Source organism: Corvus kubaryi, unplaced genomic scaffold, assembly GCF_017639235.1.
Source record: "Corvus kubaryi isolate FWS band 111438036 unplaced genomic scaffold, C.kubaryi_AGA036_p1.0 64887, whole genome shotgun sequence".
NCBI lineage: Eukaryota > Metazoa > Chordata > Aves > Passeriformes > Corvidae > Corvus > Corvus kubaryi.
The window spans coordinates 14,797-39,389 of NW_024581585.1; the positions used below are offsets into that span (position 1 = coordinate 14,797).

Below are 24,593 nucleotides of genomic sequence, written 5' to 3' on the forward strand. Positions count from 1 at the left end.
GAGGGGGCCACAGCCACGGTCCTGTGGCTCCCACTTGTGTGGCTGCAGTTGAGTGGCACCACGCCGGCACCACCGTTGCCACCTGCCCACAGCCCCCAGCGTCACCCCACGCTGCCCTGCCCCCATCCACGGCATCGCCCCCCCGGGACCCCCAGCCCACCCCCGGGCACAGCCAGCGGGCACAGCCCCTCTGTAAACCTTTATTTCGGCTGGTGCTCGGGGCACCAGCCCTTTGCCCCCCCCAAACACAGCACCTGGGGGGGGCCCCTGGCAGCACCCCTGACCCCGCACTGCAGTGGGGGCACCAGGGACACCCCGAGCAGGGGGCTCCCACGGACAGGGCCCCCCTGGCAGCATAGTGGGCACGGCGAGCCCCCCACTGTGCCCCTGGAGGCTCCCCCGGCACCTCCGGGGGGGTCTCGGCACAACCAGGACCCTGCGGAGAGAACGGGGTGTCAGCAGGGACCCCAGAGCAGGGACTTCAGCGTGGAGATCCTGGAGTGGGGGCCCCAGAGTGGGGACCCTGGCACTTGGGGACCCCAAAACTGGGCACCCCAGAAACTGGGGACCCCGGCACACATGGCAGCCAGACCCCACTGAACCCCAGCCCCGGGGGTCTCCGTGTCCCAAGTCCCTGTATCCTCAGCCCTGGGGGTCACCATGTCCCCCAGCCCCGGGGCGTCCCGTCTCCCACCCCCGGGGGTTTCCATGGCCCAATCCCGGGGGTCCCCGCTCCCCCGTGTCCCCACTCACCGGAGCCGGGTCCGGCTACGTCATTGTCTCCTCTTCCTCCTCCTCTTCCTCCTCGGCCCACCCGCCCAGCGGCATCTCCCGCAGCTGCGAGGCCCGGGCAGCCGAGCCTGGGGGGCACGGGGGGGGTCAGGACCTCCAGAACCCGCCCTGCCCTGGCTCCAGGCTCGGCCCCGCGGTGGTGGGGGGGTGTCAGCAGTGTCCCCCCAGCCCCCGGGACACACCACGCGGCCGGTGCTCACCTGTGGTCACGAAAGGGTGTTTGGGTGCCCCCGCGGGCTGGGGGCCGGGGCCCTGCAGCTGCTGCTGCTGGTGGAGCTGTGGGGGAGAGGGGTCAAGGAATAGCAGAGACCCCGCATTAGTGCTCAGAACACCCCCCAGAGGCAGTCAGAGCCCCCCTATTGCTGCTAGAGCCCCCCAGCACAGCAGAGCTCCCCCATACTGGCACTCGGAGCCCCCCATGGGGCAGCGGGGCAGGGGTCCCTCAGCCCAGGACACTCCCCAGCTCCCAAAGGGGTGGCAGAAGGGCGAACATGGGTGACACCAGCTGCGGTGCCTCATCCCCAAGTCGCCATCTGGCCGTGGCCGAGAACGGTGGGTGGGTGTCACCCAGGGGGGCAGGGAGCGTAGGGCAGCCTGGAATGGGGCTGGGGACAAGGGACGGGGGACAAGGGACCAGGGCCAGGCAGGACTTCCAGGGGGCGAGGCAGAGCACCCAGACAGTGACACTCTGGTGGACATGGGGACACCAGGGGACCCCAAGGGACCTGTGTCCTGGGGGTGCTGTGGGCAGGGGGAGCACGGGAACCGCAGGTGACACACCTGGTGCAGGTAGATGGCGTGAAGGCTCATCTCGGCCGAGGCCACCTCGGCCAGCAGCGCCGAGCGGCTCAGGCTGCGCAGCCGCGACTCACTCAGCGCCGGCCTTGGGGCACGGGAGGGGTGGCACGAGGTTACACCCCCACCACAACAACCCCTCCTCGCTGTGACAGCCCTGAGCCGTCGTGACACCCCTTGCCTGCCACCACATCCCTCCCCGCCACCCCTTTCCTCTGTGACACCCCCTCGCCACCCTGACAGCCCCCCATCAGTGACACCCCTCACTGCCCTGACACCCCTCCCAGCCATCCCCCCTCCCACGCCCCCCATCCCCCGGTGCCCATGTCCCCACCACGTCTCTCCTCCTCACGACCCCTGTCCCTGGTCCCCACCTGTCCTCGGGGCACTGGTGCTCTCCAGGGCTCTCAGGGGCTCCGCAGGGCGGGGTCCCCAGGGGGTTCCGCAGGGACGCCAGCAGGCTGGCGGTGGCGCTGGCCGTGCTGCAGGGCTGCCCAAAGCGCGGGTCCCGGGCCACCAGCCCGCTGGCCGCCAAGACGCTGGCTACCAGCCCCTCGGGCTGTGGGGACATTCGTCAGGGGGACACCCAATGTACACCGTAGCCCCCCCGAACCGCCCCCACTCACCGCCAGGGCCGAGTCCTCAGACAGGAGGGACGCGGCCAGCGGCCCCTCGGCCAGCAGGTGCCGCGGGGGGGGCGCGGTGGCCGCGTCGCGGGTCACCTGCGCCTGCAGGTGGCCGAGGAAGCGGCGAGCGGGCGGCGGCGGCCGCCAGCGGGGATTGCTCAGGGCGAAGCGCATCAGCGACAGCTCCGTCTTCCCGTGCTCCGCTTGGCGCTCCGGGGGGGCCTCCGTGTGTCCCTCCGACAGCCACTGAGGGGACAGGGACATGGGACACCCCAACAGGGGACACGCAGCCCCAGCCCGCCACCCCCGGGCCCCCCAGTCCCCACCTGGGGGTTGCCGTGGTGCCGCACGTCCAGCTGTGCGAAGGAGCAGATGTCGCCCACCCCCGCCACCTCCACCGTGAAGTTGCGGAAGAAGTCCACGATCTCGAGGGCGCGGGGGGGAAACGCGAAGATGAGGATCAAGGGTGTCACGAGGGGGCTCAGCAGCTCCTCCAGGATGAAAACCTGCAGAGGCGGGCAGTGGGATCTGGGGGTGTCCCGGGGCAAAGGTCCCAAATTGGGAAGTCCTGGGGTGGGATGTCCAAGGTGGGGGTGCCAGGGCAGCGGAGTCCTTGGGCAGGGCTGCCCTGGGGTGAAGGGGTCCCAGGGTGGGGGACTCCAAAGCAGGAGGCTCCTGGAATGGGGGTGTCCCAAGAGTGGGGAGTCTTGGGGCAGGAGGGTCCCAGTGTGGAGGAGCCCAGAGTAGGCGATCCTGGGACAGGAAGCTCCCAGTTTGTGGGGTCCTGGGGGTGGGGGGGTCCCAGGGCAGGGGATTGGGGCAGGCAGTCCCAGGGCAAGGGGTTCTAGGAGCAGGGGATCCAAGGGTTGAGGGGTCCAGGCTGGGGATCCTGAGGAGGGGGGCTCCAGGGTTGGGAAGTCCCAGGATGGGGAGCTCCCAGTCTGTGGGGTCCTGGGGGTGGGGAGGATGGTCCCAGGGCAGGGAGGTCCTGGTGAGGAGGGTCTCTGGGAGTGGAGGGGCTGCACCCACCGCCTTGTACTGGAAGAGCTGCGCCATCTCCGCTCGAGTCTCGGCGCGGCCGGCACGGCCCTGCCAGTGCTCGGGCAGGTAATGGACGTGTGCGAGGACCCGCTGCAGCAGCTGCTCGGGGCACCACACCGAGTGCTCGTCTGGGATGAAGGACCTGCAGGGGCACAGGCAGGGTCCCACCTTAGCCCCCCGCTGCCCACCCAGCCCAGCACGGTACAGAGTCTGGCCCATCCGTGACCACCAATCCAGCACCCACCTGGCCACCGTGACCACGAGCCCCAGCAGCGTGATGGCCGTCAGGATGTGCTGCACCGTCAGCACGTCCTCGTCGTACACGGTGAGCACGATGAGCACGGCCAGCACGGAGCCGGCGAAGAAGCCCACGTGGCGAGCCAGCACGGCCAGCAGCGGGCTGCTGAACGAGTCCATGTACTTGGTGGCCGGCGCATGGCCGCGGCCGAGCCGCGCCTGCAGCTCGTGGCCCAGCTCGTTGAAGTGGCGCAGGTAGTGGCGGGCGTAGAGCGACCAGCGGCGCGCACCCAGGCTGCCCGGCGCCCGCTTCAGCCCCTCGGCATAGCTGAAGAAGGCGAGCAGCAGGCGCCAGCCCAGCACGCAGGGGCACAGCGCCAGGTTGGCCACCCCCAGCAGCACCGCTGCCCGCGCCAGGCCCCGCGCCAGCGCCCGCCGCGAGCCCGCCCGCTTCACCTGCGGCCGCAGGCTCCAGGTGTTCTGGAAGAGCGCGGCTGGGCCGCGGAACAGCAGCAGCTCCAGGTTGAACTGCAGGCCGCGCGTGAGGAAGACCACGGGGCCGAGCAGCGGGAGGCGGAAGCGCACGGGCAGCAGGGACTTGTTGACCATGGCCACGGTGTAGTTGCGGAAGCGCAGGATGCGGTGGTGGATGTCGAGCTCCGTCAGCTCCCGGCGTGGTACGCACAGGGGCTGGCGCCGCTGCAACGCCAGCAGCCGCGCCTGCACCGACTGCCAGCTGTGGTTACACAGCTCCTCCTGTGACGGCGGCACGGCGATTGGCACTGGGCACCCCGTGGCACAGCTCAGCACCGCACGGCGCTGGTGTGACTCGGCATGGCTCAGCACCGCACGGCCCCGTACGGCACAGCCCGGACCCCAGCCCCCATCGGCCCTCCCCAGCCCCTCACCGCGGGGATGCCGAGTGCCCGGATGTAGAAGCTCCGGATCTCCCAGTAGCCCACGAGGCGCCGGAGTGCTGTGACCAGGCGGCACAGCCAGACTGCGCCCGCCAGCACCAGCAGGAACAGCAGCCACCCGCTGCCACGGAGCCTGTGGGGACATGGGTGTCACCAGTGCCACCAACCACCCTGTGGCCTCCTTCCAACCACAGAGCCTGCCAAGAAGACACAGGTGTCACCAGCGCCACTGGGACCCCCCCGGCCACACCAGTGCCAGCAGAACCAGAAGCCACCTGCTGACATGAAGGCTGTGGAGACACAAGTGTCAGCAGTGCCAACAAACCCTTCACAGACAGCAGCCACCCACTGCCCTGGAGCCTGCAGAAACAGGTGTCACCAGTGCCACCAGTCCCCTCGTGTGCATCTGCTGTCTCAGAGTCTGCTGGGGACACACATCACCCACAGCACCAGGACCCCAGGCAGCCACACCAGTGGCACCCTGACCCCCACAAAGCCATGCTAGTGGCACTGGGACCTCTGCACGGCCATGCAGGCACCAGCAGGAGCAGTAGCCACGCACCGCCACTGACCCTTTGGGGACATCCACACCACTGGGACCCCGCGTGTCACCCACAGCACCAGCACCCCTGCACAGCTCACCCAATGTCCCCCAATGTCCCCCAGTGTGCCCCAGTGTCCCCCTGCCCACCTGCGGGCGCACTGCGGGGCGGGCAGCACAGCGTCCGGCAGGGTCACCTTGGTGTGCTCGGGGACGTGGCTGTGGTTGAGGGGGCGGGTGGCGAACAGGACATCGTAGTCGACACAGCACAGCAGGAATGTGCTGAAGGTGACGACAAACAGGAACTGCCTGGGGGCACAGGGGGGTCAGTGGGACCCCTGTGGCACAGCTGTGTGGCACTGCATGGTGACAACGTGGCATCACTTACACCAGCTCAAGGACGTCCGAGAGCACAACGCAGGCAAAGCCATTCCTCTGGTGGAAGTGGTAGATGTGTGGGGGGGTTAAGGAGACTTTGAGGGGGTGATGGACCCCCCATGTCCACCTCCATCCCCAGAGTCACCCCATGTTCCCCCATGTCCCCCACAGTGCCGCCAGGGGCTGTGCCAGGATATCTTGGTGAAGAAACTGTCCAGGTCCTTGATGTGGTGCCACGAGTCTGGGGGAAAACGCAGGGGGGTCAGGTGGGAATGTGGTGCCGCCCCATCACCCTGGACCCCCGCGCCCCTCCAAGGACCCAGAAACACCCACTGGGACCCCCAAACAGCCCATGGGAACCCTGGATCCCCCACCAGATGGGACCCCAGTACCTGTCGGCCCTTCAGTGACGTGCAGCAGCAGCTGCTCCTCCTCCTCCTCGCCGGGGGGCGAGTCCTCCTCGCAGTCCTCCAGCCGCCGGTATTCCGGGTACTCCCGGTCCTCCTCTCCCTGCTCCGCCATCACCTGCCGGGAAACGTGAGCACCTGCCGCCGCGGGGCAGGTGTGGGGCGGAGGGCTCGGGGGGCAGGTATGGGGCACCGGAAATGCCACGGGGGTGCCGCAGCGCCGCCCGCGTGCCCCGAATTCGGGTGGCCTGAGCTGGCCCCGGCCGCGGGCAGGTGACACCACAGGTGCCACCGGCCCGTCCTGTCCCACCGGCCAGGCCAGCGCCAGAGCTTGCCGTGACCCTGCGGGGCTTCCCGGGAAGGACCCCCTGCATGGCCCGAGTGACCCCAATACTTCCCCCAGCTGTCCCCCTCTCCATGCTGTGCTGGCCCCCCCCCAGTCCGAGTGGGGGAACACCCCTCCCCAGAGACCCCTGTGTCCACAGCCCCCCCACACCCTTCCTTCCCGTAGAGCCCCCCTCCCCACGGACTCCTGTACCCACAGACACCCCACAGACCCCACTCACAACGGACACAGCACCCCGGAGCCGGGAGCAGCAACCCAGAGTGGGACCAGCTCGGGAACAGTCCTGAGCCTCGGCGGCCGCTCGGTGCCTTGCGGACCCCCGGCCCGAGAAGGGCCGGACCCCCCACCCCCTGCGCTAGGGCAGGACCCCGGACCTCGGGGCAGGGGGACAACCCCCCACAGGGGAGGACGGGACCCAAAACTCTTGGAAAGGACCCCAAACCCTTGTATGGAACCATCACCCCCTGGGGAAGGATGGGACCCCCACCCCTGGAGCAGGATGGGACCCCCCTGTCCACCTCCCCACGGCTCCCTTACCGCAGCCCCGCGGCAGCGCCGCGCGTCACCTGCGTCCCCCGCGGTGGCCACAGCCGGTGTCCGGCCAGGCCAGTGGCCGCAGGTGACCCGTCCGGCCCCACCTGTCCGGGGCTGACTCACGGCGCGGGCCGCGGGCGCGGGGCTGATGCGGCAAGAGGGATCCGACCCCCACTTGTGCAACACCCCCTCGGGGACAGCGGCGGCTTCCCCCGGGATCGGGTGTCCCGGTGGGTGACACCAGCACGGCCCGTCCCGTCCCCAACCAGCTCCGCACCCGGCAGCCAAAAATATCCTCGGGGCCCGAAAATAGCCCGAGAGTGTAAACAGCGGGGGGGCCGGGGGGATCCCCGGGCGGGGGCCGGGCAGCCGGGACAGCCCCGAGGGCCAGGGGCAGAGCTCAGGGCATGTGCCAGCCAGGGCACACAGTGGCCCCCGGCAACGGCCCCGGTGACCCTCCCAGGACACACGTGTGCTTCCGCAGAGTCACCTGTGTCAAACGGGGACCCCCGCGACTCCGCACGGGGAGGCGGAGACCTGCCGGTGGGGCCACGGCAGGGTGACATCCCCGTGGTGACACGAACCCCAGTGGTGACACATGGCTGCGCCGTAAGAACACGGACGGGGCTCGTCAGTGACCCCCGGGAGTGACCCGGGATCACCCATGCGGACAGGGGCACCCCCGGGGCTGCAGGGGACACACCTGCCCCGATGCCCCCGTGCTGCCCGCTTGGGGGGTCCCGGGGCAGCTGAAGGACCCCGGGAAGGAGAGGGGTGACCCCGCACCGGGGACAGCGAGGCTCCGCCACCCCCGATACCCGCTTCCCCGTCCGTGCTCACCTGGCCGCTCGGTGCTGGCTCGGTGCCCCCGTCCCCGCCGGTGCGGGACGCTCAAGGAGCCCCGCGCTCGCCCCGGGTCCCGCCGCCGGCCATGGCCGCACCGACAGCAGCCCCGGGGCTCGGGGGGTGCCGGTGTGCGGTCTGAGCTCCGGCACAGGTCCGGGGGTCCCGAGGTGGTCCCGGGGAGGAGCGGGGATGCCGGGACCGGGGGTTGCAGGAGTCAGGGCTCGGAACCCGGGGAAGGGCCCGAGGCGCCGGAGAGGGGCCGGTGCGGGTCGGGGCCGGCGCAGGGCCCGGGCCGCGGTGTTGGGGCTCCGCCCGCCCGGGACCGCCCCTCCCCGCCCCTCCCCGCCCCCGGCCCTCCCCGGTCCCTCCCCGGTGCCGCCCCCGGTGCCGCCCCCGCCCGGTGCCGCCATGCCGCTGCCGGTGCTCTTGCTGCGGGCTGCGGGCGCTTGGACCCGGCTCCGGCCGCCCTCCGCTTTGGGGCGCAGGTACCGGGGAGATGCAGGGCATTCCTGGAGGATCCCGGACTCTCGGGTCCCTTGGAGCGCGGGAACCCCAACTCTTGCTGGGAGGAGCCCAGACTCGGGGGTCCCAGGGGTCCCGGGGGTGCGAGTCAGGTTGCGGGGGAGTCGGAGGTCCCGGGAACTCGCGGGGGCTCCCAGACATCTGGATCCCTGCGGGGGGACCACGAGGAGGCCGGGGCTCCCGGGAGGTTTAGGGGTACGTGGGTGTCCCGGAGCAGCGGGGCGGGGGTCAGAGCGGGGAGAACACGTGGGCAGGTCGTGGGGAGACCCGGGGTGCCTTGAGAGGACGACCCCAACTCTTGGTGTGGTGCGGTGTGGGGAACGCGGACTCTGCAGTCCTGGGGTGTCCCGGGAGGTTCCCAGAGTCACGGGTCCCCTGGGTGGTGGGGGCACCCCAACTCTTGGTGGGGGGAGCCAGGACTCTGGGGTTCCAGGCAGTCCTGGGGGGATCCTGGACTCCTGGGTCCCTTGGAGGGAGGAACACAACTCTTGGTGGTGGGAGATGAGATTCTGAGGTCCCCGGGGCGATCCGTGGGGGCTTCGGGGGGCTCGGGGCTGCCGGGAAGCAGCAGGAGCATGGTGGGGGTCTCCCTGCACCGGACTGTGGGGGAGTGCTGCCCCTGCTGGGGGTCCCCGGGTTCCCTGGGGCTCCCCTCGTTGGGGCACCCTTCACTCACCCCTCTCCCCAGTTTCAGGTATGGGGGGCACCTGGGGCTGGCCAGGGCCCCCCGGCTGCCACCCGCACCTCCGGCCCCCCGCCTGCTCCTGGCCGGCTCAGCCACAGGCTGCGTGGTGCTGGGGCTGCTGCGCACAGCTGCGCGCTGCCAGGAGGCCACTGTCCCCGCGGTGCCCCCTGCTGTCCCTGGTGGTCCCGAGCCTCCAGAGTCCCCCACGGAGCCCCCCTTTGATTGGCCGCTGTTCTGGACCTTCCTGCGCCCGCAGCTCCTGGCACTCTCAGCTGCCGTCCTGGTGAGCAGGGACGAGTGGGTGGCCATGGTCCCCCTTATCCCCACTGTCCCTGTGTCACACCTGTGCTGTGGAATGACACACTGTCCCGGTGCCACAGCACGATGGCCGCTGTCCCATTGCCATGGTATGACACCCGCCATCCCAGTGCCTGTCACTGGCTGCCACTGTCCTAGTGCCACAGTGTGATGGCCACAGTCTCTGTGCAGGGGCGTGGCCCCTTGTCCTCATGTCATGGTGTGGCAGCCACTGTCCTGCGTGACACCTACCATCCTGATTCTGCTGTCCCAATGCCATGGCATGACACCCACTGTCCCGGTGCTGTGCCAGGCCAGCTGGTGTCCCGGTGCAATGGCATGACACCCTCCTGATGTCCTGCTGTCCCGGTGCCGTGACACCGCTGTCCCTGTCTGTCCCCGCAGCTGGCGCTGGGCGCGGCCCTGCTCAACGTGCGCATCCCGGTGCTGCTGGGGCAGCTGGTGAACGTGGTGGCCCGATGCGCCCGCGGCCACGTCCCCACGTACCTGCGCGAGGTGCGGCGCCCGGCCCTGCGCCTCCTTGCCGTCTACTGCCTGCAGGTGAGTGCCAACCCCCCGAAAGGGTGGGTGGGGGATCCTTCCTGGCCCTGCTGACGCCGCCGTCCCACAGGGCCTGCTGACCTTCGGGTACATCGCGCTGCTGGCTCGCGTCGGCGAGCAGGTGGCCGGCAACATGCGCAAGGCGCTCTTCAGTGCCCTGCTCAGGTAGCCCCGGCAGGGACGGGGGATGGGAGAGGTGGGGGCGCAGGGACCCCCACCCACCACTCCCCTGGCAGGCAGGAGGTGGCCTTCTTTGACGCCACGCGCACGGGGCAGCTGGTGACACGGCTGACGGCCGACATCCAGGAGTTCAAGTCTTCCTTCAAGCTGGCCATCTCCCAGGTGAGCCCGGCCATCTCCTGGGCAAGCCCGGTAGTCCCCCATCCCCTCAGCTCCCCACCCACTGTGCCCCCCTCCCCAGGGCCTGCGCAGCAGCACCCAGACCGCTGGCTGCTTCGTGTCGCTGTACCTGCTCTCACCCAAGCTCACGGCGCTCCTGCTCGTGGCGCTGCCAGTGCTGGTGGGCTCCGGGGCCGTCATCGGCGCCTTCCTCCGCAGCCTCTCCCGCCAGGCACAGGAACAGGTAACCCTCACCTGAGCCCCCCAGTTCTACCACCCCCGAGGCCACAGCGTGGGGTGTCCCCACTGTCCTCCCTATCCCTGCAGGTGGCCAAGGCCACCGTGGTGGCTGACGAGGCCCTGGGCAACGTGCGGACTGTGCGCGCCTTCGCCATGGAGGAGCAGCAAGCAGGGTAAGGGTGGGGGGGACTTGGGGGTGGCGAGGGTGTGGAAGTGGGAACCCCAACCCATCCCTGCCCCAGGCTGTTCTCTGTCGAGGTGGACCGTGCTGGACATCTGAGCGAGCGGCTGGGACTCGGCATCGCCGCCTTCCAGGGGCTCTCCAACCTGGCGCTTAATGGTGAGCAGGGGCCATGGAGTGGAACCTCGATGGCTGTAGGGTGGGACTCCCTTGGGCAGGACCTCCTCTAAATGCTCCTTCTGCATGTCCCCTTCAAATCCCAGCTTTGTCCCCACCCCACAGGCATCGTCCTGGGAACCATCTTTGTTGGTGGCTCCCTGATGGCTGGAGACGAGCTCTCGCCTGGTGACCTCATGTCCTTCCTGGTGGCCTCGCAGACAGTGCAAAGGTCAGGGCAGGGCCCAGTGGTACCCCCAGTACCCCTGGCACCGCCTGTACCCCACACAGCCCTGAGCTCAACCTCTGCCCTTGTACCTCCCAGGTCCTTGGCCAATATCTCCATCCTGATGGGCCAGGTAGGTGAGGTGGGGGGTCCTGGCACCCCCTGAGGCTGCAGGTTCAGGTTTAGGGCTCCGGGGGTGCTTTCACCACCCTCCCTGTGGGACGTGTGGGGTCTGAGCGCCAGTGAGGTGGGGTCTGGGGACCTGGGGGTCCATGAGGTGCTCCTGCTGTTCCCCCACAGGTGGTGCGGGGTCTGAGCGCCGGTGCCCGTGTCTTCGAGCTCCTGAGGCTGGAGCCACCTGTGCCGCTGCAGGGCGGGGTCTCCATCCCTGCCCACTCCCTGCTCGGACACATCTGCTTCCATCATGTCTCCTTCAGGTGAGTCCCACCGGGCCCCTGCCCAGCCCCACACGGCTTCCTGAGCCACCCCATGGACTGGGGGGGTTGGCACCATGTGCCTGCAGCCCTGCAGCCCCTGCTCCTCTCCCTGCAGTTATCCCACCCGGCCTGGCTACCCTGTCCTTCAGGACTTCAGCCTCACCCTGCCCCCCTGCCAGACAGTGGCCATTGTGGGGCCCTCTGGAGGAGGTACCAGTACCCCCCACCCTCCCCCTGGCTGCATCCTCCTGCGCCCCAGTCCTGTGCTCAGTGCGCCCAGTGGATGCCAGGGACTGGGAACCGCCCGGTGCTGCTGGAGCCAGGGGTCCAGAGCAGGGGGACCTCAGGAGTCCCCTCTGCAGGGAAGTCGACGGTGGCGGCGCTGCTGGAGCGGTTCTACGAGCCCACGGCAGGAACCATCACCCTGGATGGGCACGACATCGCCAGCCTGGACCCCTCCTGGCTGCGGGGGCAGGTCATCGGCTTCATCAGCCAGGTGGGGACAGGAGTGGTGCTGGCTGGGACTTCCTGGCTGTCCCTGGGGAAGGGGAGGGAGGTGGTCCTGGCTGGGGCTCAGCGCTGAGGCTGGGGTTTTGCTGCAGGAGCCAGTGCTGTTTGGCACAACCATCATGGAGAACATCCGCTTCGGGAAGCCGGGAGCCTCTGATGCAGAGGTGTACGAGGCCGCCCGGCTCGCCAACGCTGACGGCTTCATCCGCAGCTTCCCTGAGGGCTACGACACCATCGTGGGTATGGCTGGGGCGGAAGGGGGTCAGGCAAGTGTGGGACCCCAGCTGAGGTGATCCTGGTCCTGCAGGGACACCGGCTGCTGGTCACTGCGGGTGTTCAGCTGTGCCGGAGGGAGCTGGGGCCGCACTGGGCTCTGAGCAGGAGGGACAGGGTTCGGATGTGGGAGTCCCTGGCTCTGGGCTGGGGGATCTCCCCACGCTGATGTGGCCCTGACATTCTGGGGGGTTCCCGGCTGTGGGTTGGGTGGTCCCCTGGGATGGTGCAGCACCACCATCCCCACTGTGTCCCCCCACGCCGCGGTGTCCCCACGGTGTCCCGCAGGTGAGCGTGGCACGGCGCTGTCTGGGGGGCAGAAGCAGCGCATCGCCATTGCCCGCGCGCTGCTCAAGGACCCGGCTGTGCTCATCCTGGACGAGGCCACGAGCGCGCTGGATGCGCAGGCGGAGCAGGCGGTGCAGGAGGCCCTGGACCGTGCGGCCACTGGCCGCACCGTGCTGCTCATCGCCCACCGCCTCAGCACCATCCGCGGCGCGCAGCTCATCGCCGTGCTGGCCCACGGCCGCGTGGCTGAGGTGAGGCGCGGGGCAGGGTGGGGACGGGGCGCGTGGGCACCGGGAGGTGCCACCGTCCGGCTGTCCCCGCTGTCTCCACAGGCAGGGACTCACGAGGAGCTGGTGCGACGGGGAGGTGTCTATGCTGAGCTCATCCGACAGCAGACCAAGGAGGGGTCCTGAGGGGTCCCCCCTCTGCTCCCCAATAAACCAGGGGTGGAAAGCGGACGGGGGCTCCGCCTTGTGGTGGGACGTTGCGACGGGTCCTCCGGGCCGCTGGAGGGCGCCCTTGGCACCGGGGAGGGGGCGGGACGGGGCGGGGTTTGGGGTGAGTGACGTCTGGTTTGTGGGCGTGTCTGGCGAGGCTGGCCCCGCCCCCTCCCCGGCCGCGCTGCCCGCGGGGGGGGTGGGGGGGGGTCTCCCGTGTCACCCGTGCTTGGTGTGAGCCCCCCCCCCCCGAGATGCGGGACCCCTGTGGCCCTCCTGGGGTGAGGGTTCCCTGTCTGACCGTCGGAGTAGGGTGTCGCATGTGTCCCCGGGGAGCGTGGGACCCCTGTGTCACTCCCGAGTGAGGAAACGCTGCAACACCCCCCGGGGAAGGGGGGGTGAGCCCCTACGTGACCTCGGGATGGGGGACCCCTGCATTCCCCCCCGGGATGGAGGAGCCCTTGCGTGACTTCTGTCATGGGGGGCCCCGATATTAACCCCCGGGGCAGGGGGGCCCATGTGTCACCTCCGGAGTGGAGGAACTCCTGGGTGACCTCTGGGATGGGAAGACCCCCGTGTGATCCCCCCCCCCTGGAGCGAGAGGGGTCGCCTATAGGGGTGGGGGCCCCTATATCACCCCTGGAGTGGAGGGACCCTGTGTCAACTTTCTGGGGAAGGGGACCCTCTGCATGACCCCGGGATGGGGGCCCCTGGAATGGGGGTTACCCCTTCGTGACTCCACGGGATGGACTGTCCCCTGTGCCGCCTCTCAAGGTAGGGGACCCTTGTGTCAACCCCCCAGGCTGGGGGAACCCCTATGTGACCCCCTGGGGTAGGATTAGCCCTGCATGACTCTGCCGGGGTGGGGGGGGGTCGCCTGGATCAGCCTTAGGATGGGAGACGCCTGTGTCACCCCCGGAGTGAGAGGACCCCGTGGCATCTTTCTGGGGTGAAGGCTCCACTGCATCACGCCCCGGGGCGGAGGAACCCCTGCGTGACCCTGGGACGGGGGGACCTCTGTGTGACCCCCGAGGTGGGTTCCCCTGAGCTGCCCGATGAAGGGGCGCTGCCTGCTGGTCCCCCCTTCCCGGGGGTCTCGGCCCCCCGTACCCCAGCGCTGCGGCCGCCGGCGGGGGCGGCGGGTGGAGCCGAGCAGGAGGGGCGGGGGCGGCGGCGGCGGGGGGCGGCGGGGACCGGCGGCGACTGCGCCGCGGCGGGAGCGGAGCCGGGAGCGGGACCGGGGCTGGGGTTGGAACGGGAGCTGGAACCGGGATCGGGGCTGGGGCTAGATCCGGGACCGGGATCAGGACGGGGACCGAGGCTGGCATCGGGACTGGATCCAGGACCAGGGCTGGAACCGGCACCGGAACCGAGACCGCGACTGGGACTGAGGCTGGGGCTGGAACCGGGACGGGAGCTGCGCTGCGCTGCCCGCGGCTCCGCGGCACCGGTCGGGCAGCATCGGCACCGGCTGCGTGAAGGACCTTGGGGAGCGAAGCGGCCGGTCCTGCCCTGCCTCTCCTGCCTTTCCTCTCCCCTGCCCACCCTCCTCCCCCCCTTCCCTCGCCGCCAGCTGCGCCCTGAGCCCGGCGCGGCGATGGGCTGAGGGTGCAGGGCAGCGCGGGGCCCCGGCGGCAACAGGATGAGGAGGGGCTCGGAGGGCAGCGGGGAGGGCGAGGGGCTCTCCAGCCTGCGGGCTTTCGCCCACAGCTCCTCACTGCACGGCATCAGCCACGTCTTCGCCTACGGGGCTGTGTCCCTGCGCCGCGTGCTCTGGGGCGGCTTCTTCCTGGGCTCGCTGGGGCTGCTGCTGCTCGTGTGCGCCGAGCGCGTCGCCTACTTCCTCACCTACCCCCACGTCACCAAGCTGGACGAGGTGGCTGCCCGCAACCTCACCTTCCCGGCCATCACCATCTGCAACCTCAACGAGTTCCGCTTCTCCAAAATCACCCGCAACGACATGTACCACGTGGGCGAGCTGCTGGCGCTGCTCAACGAGCGCTACGAGATCAGCAACCCGCAGCTGGCTGAGCCCCACGTCCTGGCCGCGCTGCGCGACAAGGCCAACTTCAAGAACTTCAAGGCGAAGCCCTTCAGCATGGCCGAGTTCTACAACCGCACGGGCCACGACCTGGCTGAAATGCTGCTGCAGTGCTCCTTCCGTGGCACCGGCTGCACTGCCCGCAACTTCACCGTGGTGAGTGCCAAGAGGGTGGGGAGGGGACTGACCGTATGCCCCGGGGCTGCGGAGGGACACGGGAGCCTGCTGGGGTTGGGCATCCATGGGTGAGGTCCTTCTCCCAGCTTGTTGCCCCTGGGCACCGCAAGGATGGGGAGGGGACCCGCTGTGTGCCCCCGGGGCTGTGGAGGGACCTGGGAGTCCTGCTGGGGTCAGACGCCGGCAGGTGAGTCCCCTCTCTCATCCCACCGCCCACAGCACCATCAGCCCCTGCCCTCCCCTCCGGGTACAGCAGCTGCCAGACAGGGGTTCCCCCACCCTGGGTGCTGCAGGGGTGCCAGGCAGCTGTGAACGGTGCCCAGGATGGAGCAGGGCTGTGCCGGGGACTCTGTGCTGGCTGGGAGTCTCTGCCGGCATGCAGGCCCTGGGCAGGGGTGGTGGTGGGCACAGGATGCTCGGGGTACAGGGTGCTCACAAGGACAGGATGCTCACAGGTGTGGGTGCTCACCTCTAGGGGTGTCACTTGTACAGGGTGCTCACAGGTGCAGCCCTCACCACCTGCGCCCGCCTCGGGTGCCACCGGGCACTGCCAGCAGCAGCCACTGTCCTGGCTGTTGGCACAGAGGCTCTTCCATGCCTGACATGGGTGGGGATCCCCATGCCGCCCTGCTGTGACCCCCAGCACCCCCTACTGCTGCCCCCAGCACCCCTCGCTGTGGCCCCCAGATCAGGGCAGGGACAGTGGCACAGGCAGGGATCATGATACTTGTGTGACAGACAGGTACACTGGGATGGGCAGGGACAGTATCATAGGCAGGGTGGACAGGGGCAGTGGCGTGGGCAGGACAGGCAGTGATGGTGGCATGGGCAGCACGGACACATCCCTCCTGCCACAGCAGCACCAGGCAGCAGTGTGGGCGCTGAGCAGCTCACGTCTGCTGTGCCAGCTCTGCCCAGTCCACATCACTGTCCCCAGCAATTACCGTCACCCTAAAGCTCTTAGAGCACTAATTAAGTCACCACGGAGCTTAGGGATGAGCCACCCTGTGACAGCTCCGTGCCCCCTCTGTGCCCCCCATGCTCCCTCCATTCCCCCCGTGCCCCAGTGCCTGTGGCCAGAGCTGCTCTGCCCTCTGTTCCTGCAGCAGGGCCAGCCACTGGTGATGGCCCCTGGGTTTGAGGGCCGGGACATGTGGCAGGAGGGCTGAGGGTCCCCAGGGCAGGACTTGGGGTGGGTGGCACGTGCCTGGTTGAGCAGCAGGGTCCTGGCTCTGCCTCCCAAAATCCCCAGGCTCGGCCAGTCTCAGCCCCGGATTGGGATCCTCTGCTCTGGGCCATGGTGCTGAGCTTGGGCACTGTGTCCCTGCACCTCCTCCCAGCCCGGGCCCTAGTGTCCCTGAGGTTCCTGGACATGTGGTGGGGGCCCAAGGGCCATTGGGGTGAAACATGTCTCCTCTCACCTACCCCAGCGCCAGTTGAATGGGGCAGGATGGGGGTGTGGGGACAGGGGATCTTCGGGGTGAGGGCTGGGGGTCCCCACGGTGCAGGGCTTGGGGTCCCCAGGGTGAAGGACAGGGGGTCCCCAGGGTGCAGGGTTGTGGGTCCCTGTGTGACCCTGAGTGCGGAGTCAAGGAGGACTGGCAGTGCTGGGGCCACGTCCCCATCACTGTCCCCACCCATGCCCCCCCCAGCATCCCCATGCCGGGCAGCCGTTGCCATGACACCCGCCCCCCCCTTTCCTCCTTGGGCACCGCATTGCCATGGCAACGGGTCCCCACTTTGGGAGCAGCTGGTTGCCACAGCAACGCCCCCTCCGCTCCCCCCGTGGGACATAACCCCCGGGTGGGGGCACCCATAGCAGAGGGGGCCATGACGCCATGGGACTACACGGCAGGAGGTGAGGGGCCGTGAGACCAGTCTGGGGGCTCAGGGTCACCCCAGGGTCCCTGGCTGTGGGTACCGATCCCTGGGAACTCAAGGTCACCCCGGGGTTCCTGGCTGGGGGTGCGGGTCCCCGCAGTCCCTGGGGTGGCTGGCCCAGGACAGGCTCTCAGGTCCTGGGGGGGACATGGTGGCCTCTGCTGCTGTGACAAAGGAGTCCTGGTCCCCATCACTGTTCTGGCTTGTGCCCTCCCACCTCAAGTGTCCCCACATGTTCCCTGGAACAGCGACGAAACCCAATATCCCTGCAGAGCTGCGGCAGCGCAGGCGCGGGCACCATCTACATCCTCGCCTTCTCCTGGGGGCACCGGCATCCTGTCCCAGGGCACTGGGATCCACTCCTGGGTCCTGTAGGTACCCTCTAGGGGTACTGGGATCCTGTCCTGGCTCATGTGGGGCACTGGAATCCCCATTGCCATGTCCCCATGTGTGTCCCTGTGTCCCCACAGGGTCCCCACAGTGGCACTGAATGCCCCATCCCCATGTCCCCATGGGGTCCCTGCAGTGGCAGTGAGAGCCCTGTCCCCATGTCCCACGTGTGCCCTGTGTCCCTGCAGATCTTCACACGCCTGGGGAAGTGCTACACATTCAACCCGGGGGGGCCGGGGCGCGAGGTGCTGACCACGCTGCAGGGCGGCTCCGGCAACGGCCTCGAGCTCATGCTCAATGTGCAGCAGGAGGAGTATCTGCCCGTCTGGGGGGACACAGGTGAGACCCTGCCCATCTGCGGGGACATGGGGGAGAGCACTTGGCTGTCTGGGGGGTCCCAGGTGAGTACTTGTCCTTTTGGGGGGACACAGGTGAGCACAAGCCCATCTGGGGGGACATGGGTGAGACGCCCTGCCTCCTGACTCCCCTCCCCCTGCTCTGCAGATGAGACCTCGTTTGAGGCGGGGGTGAAGGTGCAGATCCACAGCCAGGATGAGCCACCCTTCATTGACCAGCTGGGCTTTGGCGTTGCCCCTGGCTTCCAGACCTTCGTCTCCTGCCAGCAGCAGCGGGTATCCGGGCACGGTGCCCGGGGCTGGGCATAGACCCCCTGAGGGATCGGGATGGGCCCCTGGAGGGATTGGGATGGACTACCAAAGGGCTTGGGATGCAGACCCAAAGGGATCAGAATGGACCCCCAAAGGGCTTGGGATGGCCTGTTGTTGTCACAGACATCCCTGTGGGGACATTCCAAGCCATGGGGCCATCCCGAACTCTGCCATGGGTACCACGGCCATCCCCATGGGGACACCCCATGCCCAGACATGCCGAGGGTACCGTGCCACTGCACTGGCTGGGAGCAGCACACGGTGTGGGGCAGCCCCTGCGCAGGCACCGGCTCCAGCAGCGACCCCCCGGTTCCTGTGGAACAGCCGCCGGGGGGGTGGCAGCGCCCGGCCCCCGCAGCCAGACACCTAAATTTAGGTGCCTCGGGTGGGTGTCACCACGTGTGCCAGCACATGGGCGGCAGTAACACGGCGGCAGCAGGAATGTGGCCCTGGCGCCCACGGGTGGGGGGTGCTGGGTCCTCACCAGGCATAATCCCTGCACCAGGCACCGAGGGGAGTGCGGGGGCCCGTGCTGACCCCCCCACCTGGCACGTCCTGGTCCCGCATGCTCCCAAACAGTGCCACCTGCCAGATTTCGCTGTGGCACCCAGCACAGGTGACAATTGCTGCAACGCCCATCCCCACGCCCAGAAAGGAGGGAACGGGGTGGAACGGGGGCTCTGGCGCGGTAGGACCCGCCGCACTGGCTGTGCGGGGTGAGGTTTGCCCGAGGGATGGCACCGTGGTGGGCCGGGTATGACACCGGGGCCATCGGGGCTGACACGGGGCCCCGGGAGGCTGTGTTTTCCTTAGCGGGTGCCCGGCAGCTGGTGTACCTGCCCCCACCGTGGGGGGACTGCAAGGCCACCCCCATCGAGTCCGACTTCTTCACCAACTACAGCCTGACTGCGTGCCGCCTGGACTGCGAGACGCGCTACCTGGCCGAGAACTGCAACTGCCGCATGGTGCACATGCCGGGTGAGCGCGGGGGCGGCCGGGGGGCTGCGGGGCTGCCGGCACCAGCCCCGCGCCTGCGACCGCCGCCTCCCCCGCAGGCAATGCCAACGTCTGCACCCCGGAGCAGTACAAGGAGTGCGCCGACCCCGCGCTGGGTACGTACTCTGTGCCCCACAATGGCCCCGGACACCCCTGCCCTCTCCCCGGGACCCCTCAGCCTCCCCGTGCCCCCGTTTCTGTGAGTGTGGCTCCGGGGTCCCTGTGCCCTCGCCAGGGTGGGGGTCACTGCTGTCCCCCAGATGCGCAGGGCCGGGCCTCCTCCCTGTGCCACCAGTAGTACTTGTGGCACACTTGTCCCCGGTGGCACCCACCGCCCTCCAGCTCTGCCCCCGGACCATCCCGCCTGCCCCCCGTGGGCGGGGGTCCCGGGGGTCCCCGTCCCACCCACGCCCCCCCCAGACTTCCTGGTGACGAAGGACAGCGAGTACTGTGCATGCCGCACGCCCTGCGCCATGGTGCGCTATGGCAAAGAGCTCTCCATGGTGAAGATCCCCAGCAAGGCCTCGGCCAAGTACCTGGCCAAGAAGTTCAACAAGACGGAGCAGTACATTGCGTGAGTGACACTGCCACCACTGCTGCCACCGCGGTGTCACCCACCGCCCCGCCAGCGCACAGTGTGACACAGCACGGCACAGCCACACAGCCCCAGCATGAGAACTGGCGTCACATGGCACAGTGTGACAGTGTGCCATGGCCCAGCACGGCCCCATGACATGAACCAGCAGCGTGACACAACGTCCCCAGCACCTGTGAACTGGCACAGCCCAGAGTGACAGTGTGACACGGCACAGCCCCATGGCACCCCCAGCAGACATGAACTGACACAGCCCAAAATGATGGTGTGACATGGCATGGCACGGGGTGACAGTGTGACATGGCATGGCACGGCACGGCTTCCCCTGTGCAAATCTGCCCCAGAAACGGGAAACCCACACGGCACAGCACGGCATGGCTCAGCATGGCACAGTACAGCCCAGTATGGCACAGCATGGCCTGGCACACCCCTCTGCCCTGTCCCCCTTGTACCCCACGGCACAGTCCAGCCTGACACAGCACAGCCTGGCACGGCCCCCCTGTGCCTGATGCTGCCCCCTTGTCCCCTGCATCCCCCCAGGGACAATGTGCTGGTCCTGGACATCTTCTTCGAGGCACTGAACTATGAGATGATCGAGCAGAAGAAGGCGTACGAGGTGGCCGGGCTGCTGGGTGAGGGATGGGGGCCTGGGGGTGCCGGGGGAACCAGGGGTCTGCCCTCACTGACGTCACCCCCCGCACAGGTGACATTGGGGGGCAGATGGGGCTCTTCATCGGTGCCAGCCTTCTCACCATCCTGGAGATCTTTGATTACCTGTATGAGGTGAGCCCACCCTGGCCTCCCCCCTTCCTGGGGGTCTCAGGGCTGGGGACTCTGACCTGCCCCCCCCAGGTGTTCCGGGACAAACTCCTCAGCCTGTACAAGGAGAAGAAGCGGAGCCCCCGGAGCGATGGCGGCACCCTGGTAACCCCCCGCGCCCCCCCCTCCCCAGCCCCCAGCTCGGGGGTCGCACCTCATCATCCCCCCGCTCACCGCTCTCTCGTCCCTCCGTGCGCCCGTCCAGGAGCACCCGGCGGTCCCGGGCAGCCCCACGGCCCCGCGCCCACCCAGGTACATGGGGGGGGGCAACCAGAGGCCCCCAGGGCTGGCACAGGGAGTGTGGGGCAGTCACTCCCTGGGGGGAGATAGGGGTCCGTGGGGGCCCCCCAGGACCAGCGTGGGGGGTGCGGGGCCATTTCCTGCGAACCCCCCTGCATTCTCTGCAGACCTCATTCCCTGTAGACCCCCCCATTCCCTGCAGACATCCCCATCCTCATCATACCCCACAGCACCCTGTTCTGGGGTCCCCCCTGCTCTGACACTCCTCAGCTGGGCTGGGGTCCCCCAACCTCCCCTCTGGAACACAGTGGGGCAGGAGAGAGGGGGCCGGGTGGGGGACATGGGACGGGCCAGCCTGGCTCCAGGTTGGCCGCGTGGTGGTCCCTCCCGAAGTGGAGAGCTCCTGGGACACCCTGGGGGGCACGAGGGGAGGGGGCAAGGGCCAGAGACCCCAGCAGGTGGGGCGCAGAAGGCCGGTAGTGGCGGAGGGAGCTGACCCCCCGACCCCCCTGCAGAGCGCCTGGCCCCCCCTGCCCGGCCCCACGCCCCGTCTCGGCGTCGCCCCGAACCTGCTACCTCGTCACCCGGCTCTAGGGTCCTCCCCGGGCCCCCCCGCGGAGCCCAGCCCGCCCCCCCGCCGGCCGGGGGGCTGGGGGGACACCCCCGGGCCGCGGGGCGGCCTCCAGGCCCCCCCCGCCCCCTGAGGGGGTGCCGGGGGGCTGGGGGTGAGGGGCCCCCCCGGCCCTGCTCCCACGTCCCTGCATGCGCTGCCTGTGCCCCCTCGCGCTGGACATGCAACCCCTCCCGACAGCCCCCCCAAATAAAGAGGCGCCCCAGCCCTGGCTCCGGGCTGCTTGGGGGGGAACAGGGGGCTGGGGGTGCTGAGGGGTCCTGGGCACTCCAGGAAGGAGAAGGCAACGCTGGGGGGTCACAGGGCTGGGCCAGGGGTCAGGGGCTGGTGCGGGGAAGCTGTCGCATGGCAGCAGCGGGGCCCCAACACCCCAGGAAGGAGAAGGCGGCGCTGGGGGGGGAAGCTCTTTATGGGACACCAAACGCACATCACCCACGTACAGCAGCGCCCTAGATGAGGGCACACCCAGGACCCCCAGCAGAGAAGGGGTCGGGGGGAGTCGGGAGAGGAGGGTGGGGGGCGTATTCCCCCCTGGGTCCCTGTGCCTGGTCCCCGAGGGTCCTGCCCCTCCAGCAGCCCTGTGGCCCCATGTCCCGGGGGTTCCCATGCCTTGGGAAGTCCCCTGCCCCCGGGTGAGTCCTGTGTCCCTGGAGGGAGTGCCAGCCCTCTCATCCACCCCCCGGGGCTGGGGGGGTTGTGCCAGCCCCCCGCAGCCAGGGCAGAACCTAATAAATACCGGAGGGGCTGCAGTTCAGGGGGCTGGCACGGGCTGGCACCTGGCTGCGGGGGGCTGGGGGCTGCCCCCCTCATGGGGGTCTGGGGGTTGGGGGGCCCTAGGGGGGGCAGAAGTCGGTGAAGTAGGGGTGCTGCAGGGCCTCCTCCGCTGAGATCCGCTGCACTGGATTGCACTTGAGCAGGTTCTGGGGGGCACGGGGAGCTGAGGGGGGAGAGCATGGACCCTCCCCATCCCACAGCCCCCACAGGTGGGCAGGGGGCTGCGAGGGGGGAGGGCACCCACTCCCAGGAGCCGGAGCCCCCATGGGGTGGGCAGGGGGGACAAGTGTGGGGGACACAGCAATGGGACACGAGCAGGGGGAGGTGCAGGCTGGGGGACACACCAGAGGTGGGGGACACAGGCGGGGACGGGCACAGGCAGGGGGACAGAGGGGGGTCTCACCTGCAGCAGGTCCCGGCCAGTCGCGTTCAGCTTGGGCACCACGTTGACCAGGGAGGTGGTAGCTGGGTACATGGGGTAGGGCTGGGGACACACAGGTGACCCCCAGCTCCCCCAGACCCCCTTATTCCCTCTGACCCCTCCGGTCCCCAGCTCTCACCTTGTAGTCCGGCAGCTTGGCCATGGCCGGCCACTGCTCCTCCGTGGGGGTCCCCAGCAGCGTGGGGACAGTCAAGGGCCACCACAAGGGCACCCGGCACCTGCCCCCCTGCCCCTCTGCCCAGCCAAGGGGGGTTCCCATTCCCAGGGATTCTCATTCTCAGAGCTCCCCATTCCCCAGGGGGTCTCCATTCCCAGGGGATGTCCCCATTCCTGAGGGCTCTCCTTTCCAGGGTTCCCCCAATCCCCCATTCTGGAGGTCCCCATTTCCGGGGGGATCACCCTTCCCACAGGGCTCCCCATTCCCAGGGGATTCCCAGTGGTCTCCATTCCTTTGGGTTCCCCATTCCCTGAGCTCCCCATTCCCAAGCAGTCCATTCTGGGGTTCCCCATTCCCAAGGATATCGGAAGATCCTCTTCAGCTGGTCGTCCACGTCATTGCCTGGGAAGAGGGGCCGCCCCGCATTGGCCAGTTCTGGGGGGACAGAGGGTGGTTCCCACAGGCCCCCCTGGCCCCCCAGGCCCCCGCCCCCTCTCGCCCCACAGTGTACCCGCAAAGATGCACCCAGCTGACCACATGTCAATGGAGGTGGAGTAGAGCTTGGCACCGAAGAGAACATCGGGGGGCCGGTACCACAGAGTGACCACCTGGGGAGGGACAGGGACACTTGGACAGGGACAGGGGGACCCCCCGGCGGCTGCGTGGGGCCAGGACCCCGAGCCCCACGAGCCCCCGCTCACCTCGGCCGAGTAGCAGCGCACAGGGATGCCGAAGGCCCGGGCCAGCCCGAAGTCTGCCAGCTTGAGCTCCCCATTCTGGGGGGACAGACAGGGTCAGCGCGGGGGGCCCCACCTGTGTCCCCCACACCCCAGGGACAACGGCCCTGCTGCCCTTCCCATCACTGGGAACGCGGGAGAGATGGAGCTGAAACTGTGGCTGGACAAACACCAGATATGACTCCCCAGGACAGACAGACAGCCCCCCACTTCCAAGCATGACCCCCTAGCACAGCCCCCCACTCCCAGGTGTGACCGCCCAGCCCCCTGCTCCATCTGCCCTTGTCCCGGGCCCTTCCCACTGTCATCCCTCCACTCCCACCGTGTGCCCCCACCCTGTTGATGAGCAGGTTCTGGGGTTTCAGGTCCCGGTGCAGGACATTGCGGCTGTGGCAGAACGCGAGGCCCTTCAGCAGCTGGTACATGAACGACTGTGGGAGAGCACAGGCAGGGTCCATCAGCCCCCCAGCACCGCAGGGCCAAGCTGCGACCCCGGGGGCTCCCCAGGGCTCCCACACCCACCTTGACAATCTCGGGGTCCAGATCCCCGTTGCAGCTGTCGAAGTATTTCTTCAGGTCCTGGGGGGAAGCGAGGGGGAGCCGGGAGCGGTGACCCTTGGAGACCCCCAGGGACCCCCGTGCCCCCCAGGAACCCCGCCCGTGCCGCCGGTGCTCACCTGGTCGCAAAACTCAAAGACCAGGGTCAGCTTCTTGTCGCTGTGCAGAACGTCGTGGAGCCTGCGGGGGAGGGGTCCCTGAGACCCCCAGCGCCCGCCCGGGCCCGGAGCACCGGGGGGAGCAGCCCCGTGCCGCGACCCCCCAGCCCCCGCTGCCTCCCGGAGCCCCCCGGTACCTGACAATGTTCTTGTGCTTGAGCTCTTTGAGCAGGCAGATCTCCCGCAGCGCCGAGCTGGGCACCCCCTGCGGGACACGCCGGGTTGGGGGAGCCGGGGGGTCCCCGGGGGTCCCGGGCGGGGGTCCCGGGAGGGTCCCAGCCCCGCCCCCCCCCCTCACCTCATCATCGTCGTCCAGCCGCACCCGCTTCAGCGCCACGATCTCGTGCGTCTCCCGGTTCTTAGCCTTGAACACGGTCCCGTAGGTGCCTGCGGGGAACGGAAGGGGGTCACGGCCGAGCCCCCGGTACCCGTACCGACACCCCCGCCGGGCCCCACAGCACCCAGGTCCCCCCGCACGGCTCCGGCACTGCCGCACCTTCGCCGATCTTCTCCAGCTTCTCGTATTTCTGCATCGTGCCGCGATCGGTCCCGGTCCGGCCCGGCCCGGCCCCGGCCCCGGCCCCGCCACCGGCCCCCGCCCGCCCCGCCACACCTCCCGGCAGCCCCCGCGCGGCCCCGCCACACCTCCCGGCAGCCCCTGCGCGGCCCCGCCACACCTCCCGGCAGCCCCCGCCCGCCCCGCCACACCTCCCGCGA

At 69.2% G+C, this 24,593-nt stretch overlaps 4 protein-coding genes across 10 annotated transcripts; 2 read left to right on the forward strand and 2 right to left on the reverse strand.

Moving 5' to 3' along the window:
- Positions 1-186: 186 nt before the first annotated feature.
- On the reverse strand, positions 187-7,816 carry LOC121672730 (autophagy-related protein 9A-like). Of its 3 annotated transcripts, XM_042045517.1 has the most exons (16): positions 7,455-7,816; positions 7,105-7,216; positions 5,720-5,852; positions 5,525-5,568; positions 5,338-5,402; positions 5,100-5,258; positions 4,400-4,541; positions 3,499-4,247; positions 3,243-3,396; positions 2,540-2,719; positions 2,214-2,459; positions 1,962-2,146; positions 1,573-1,675; positions 993-1,068; positions 754-860; positions 187-436 (listed from the first exon to the last, which is right to left on the reverse strand). In XM_042045517.1, exons 3-15 carry the CDS (start codon positions 5,847-5,849, stop codon positions 769-771), a joined length of 2,325 nt encoding a protein of 774 aa, XP_041901451.1. In that variant the 5' UTR covers positions 5,850-5,852; positions 7,105-7,216; positions 7,455-7,816; the 3' UTR covers positions 187-436; positions 754-768. The 3 variants fall into 3 exon arrangements, with proteins under 3 accessions (XP_041901451.1, XP_041901450.1, XP_041901449.1); XM_042045516.1 differs by lacking the exon at positions 7,105-7,216 and having other exon boundaries at positions 7,455-7,539; XM_042045515.1 differs by lacking the exon at positions 7,455-7,816 and having other exon boundaries at positions 6,618-7,448.
- A 21-nt stretch (positions 7,817-7,837) lies between these two features.
- On the forward strand, positions 7,838-12,633 carry LOC121672731 (mitochondrial potassium channel ATP-binding subunit-like). 3 transcript variants are annotated; one of them, XM_042045521.1, is made up of 16 exons: positions 7,838-7,945; positions 8,671-8,950; positions 9,370-9,525; positions 9,596-9,690; positions 9,762-9,867; positions 9,947-10,108; positions 10,192-10,277; positions 10,347-10,444; positions 10,568-10,673; positions 10,767-10,800; positions 10,968-11,104; positions 11,220-11,314; positions 11,467-11,600; positions 11,707-11,854; positions 12,176-12,426; positions 12,508-12,633. In XM_042045521.1, the coding sequence occupies exons 1-16, from the start codon at positions 7,869-7,871 to the stop codon at positions 12,586-12,588; spliced, it is 2,046 nt and encodes a 681-aa protein (XP_041901455.1). In that variant the 5' UTR covers positions 7,838-7,868; the 3' UTR covers positions 12,589-12,633. The 3 variants fall into 3 exon arrangements, with proteins under 3 accessions (XP_041901455.1, XP_041901456.1, XP_041901454.1); XM_042045522.1 differs by having other exon boundaries at positions 7,841-7,945; positions 8,677-8,950; XM_042045520.1 differs by having other exon boundaries at positions 7,855-8,950.
- A 1,183-nt stretch (positions 12,634-13,816) lies between these two features.
- Positions 13,817-21,096, forward strand: LOC121672732 (acid-sensing ion channel 1C-like). 2 transcript variants are annotated; one of them, XM_042045523.1, is made up of 11 exons: positions 13,819-14,809; positions 17,290-17,440; positions 17,606-17,733; positions 18,597-18,747; positions 18,825-18,881; positions 19,186-19,339; positions 19,901-19,992; positions 20,064-20,143; positions 20,213-20,284; positions 20,385-20,431; positions 20,935-21,093. In XM_042045523.1, exons 1-11 carry the CDS (start codon positions 14,255-14,257, stop codon positions 21,011-21,013), a joined length of 1,566 nt encoding a protein of 521 aa, XP_041901457.1. In that variant the 5' UTR covers positions 13,819-14,254; the 3' UTR covers positions 21,014-21,093. The 2 variants fall into 2 exon arrangements, with proteins under 2 accessions (XP_041901458.1, XP_041901457.1); XM_042045524.1 differs by lacking the exon at positions 19,186-19,339 and having other exon boundaries at positions 13,817-14,809; positions 18,671-18,747; positions 20,935-21,096.
- Positions 21,097-21,441: 345 nt separating this feature from the next.
- Positions 21,442-24,479, reverse strand: LOC121672733 (cyclin-dependent-like kinase 5). Of its 2 annotated transcripts, none has more exons than XM_042045525.1 (12): positions 24,373-24,479; positions 24,175-24,263; positions 24,014-24,081; positions 23,838-23,898; positions 23,683-23,739; positions 23,496-23,591; positions 23,125-23,199; positions 22,935-23,031; positions 22,789-22,858; positions 22,385-22,445; positions 22,228-22,308; positions 21,442-21,987 (listed from the first exon to the last, which is right to left on the reverse strand). In XM_042045525.1, exons 1-12 carry the CDS (start codon positions 24,407-24,409, stop codon positions 21,802-21,804), a joined length of 978 nt encoding a protein of 325 aa, XP_041901459.1. In that variant the 5' UTR covers positions 24,410-24,479; the 3' UTR covers positions 21,442-21,801. The 2 variants fall into 2 exon arrangements, with proteins under 2 accessions (XP_041901459.1, XP_041901460.1); XM_042045526.1 differs by having other exon boundaries at positions 21,841-21,970.
- Between the last annotated feature and the right edge of the window lie 114 nt (positions 24,480-24,593).

Bases quoted from the DNA above. Each gene is read 5' to 3' on its own strand.
- LOC121672731 (XM_042045520.1), top strand. From the start codon at position 8,558: ATGGTGGGGGTCTCCCTGCACCGGACTGTGGGGGAGTGCTGCCCCTGC. The intron at 9,691-9,761 runs GTAGCCCCGGCA...CTCCCCTGGCAG, and splicing joins CTCTTCAGTGCCCTGCTCAG to GCAGGAGGTGGCCTTCTTTG. The intron at 11,855-12,175 runs GTATGGCTGGGG...GGTGTCCCGCAG, and splicing joins GGGCTACGACACCATCGTGG to GTGAGCGTGGCACGGCGCTG.
- LOC121672733 (XM_042045525.1), bottom strand. From the start codon at position 24,409: ATGCAGAAATACGAGAAGCTGGAGAAGATCGGCGAAG. The intron at 23,899-24,013 runs GTACCGGGGGGC...CCTCCCCCGCAG, and splicing joins AAGCACAAGAACATTGTCAG to GCTCCACGACGTTCTGCACA. The intron at 23,592-23,682 runs GTGGGTGTGGGA...GCTCTCCCACAG, and splicing joins TGGACCCCGAGATTGTCAAG to TCGTTCATGTACCAGCTGCT.
- LOC121672732 (XM_042045523.1), top strand. From the start codon at position 14,255: ATGAGGAGGGGCTCGGAGGGCAGCGGGGAGGGCGAGGGGCTCTCCAGC. The intron at 17,441-17,605 runs GTGAGACCCTGC...CCTGCTCTGCAG, and splicing joins GCCCGTCTGGGGGGACACAG to ATGAGACCTCGTTTGAGGCG. The intron at 20,432-20,934 runs GTACATGGGGGG...ACCCCCCTGCAG, and splicing joins ACGGCCCCGCGCCCACCCAG to AGCGCCTGGCCCCCCCTGCC.
- LOC121672730 (XM_042045517.1), bottom strand. From the start codon at position 5,849: ATGGCGGAGCAGGGAGAGGAGGACCGGGAGTACCCGGAATACCGGCGG. The intron at 2,147-2,213 runs GTGAGTGGGGGC...ATGTCCCCACAG, and splicing joins CTGAGGACTCGGCCCTGGCG to CCCGAGGGGCTGGTAGCCAG. The intron at 861-992 runs GTGAGCACCGGC...CGTGCCCCCCAG, and splicing joins ACACCCTTTCGTGACCACAG to GCTCGGCTGCCCGGGCCTCG.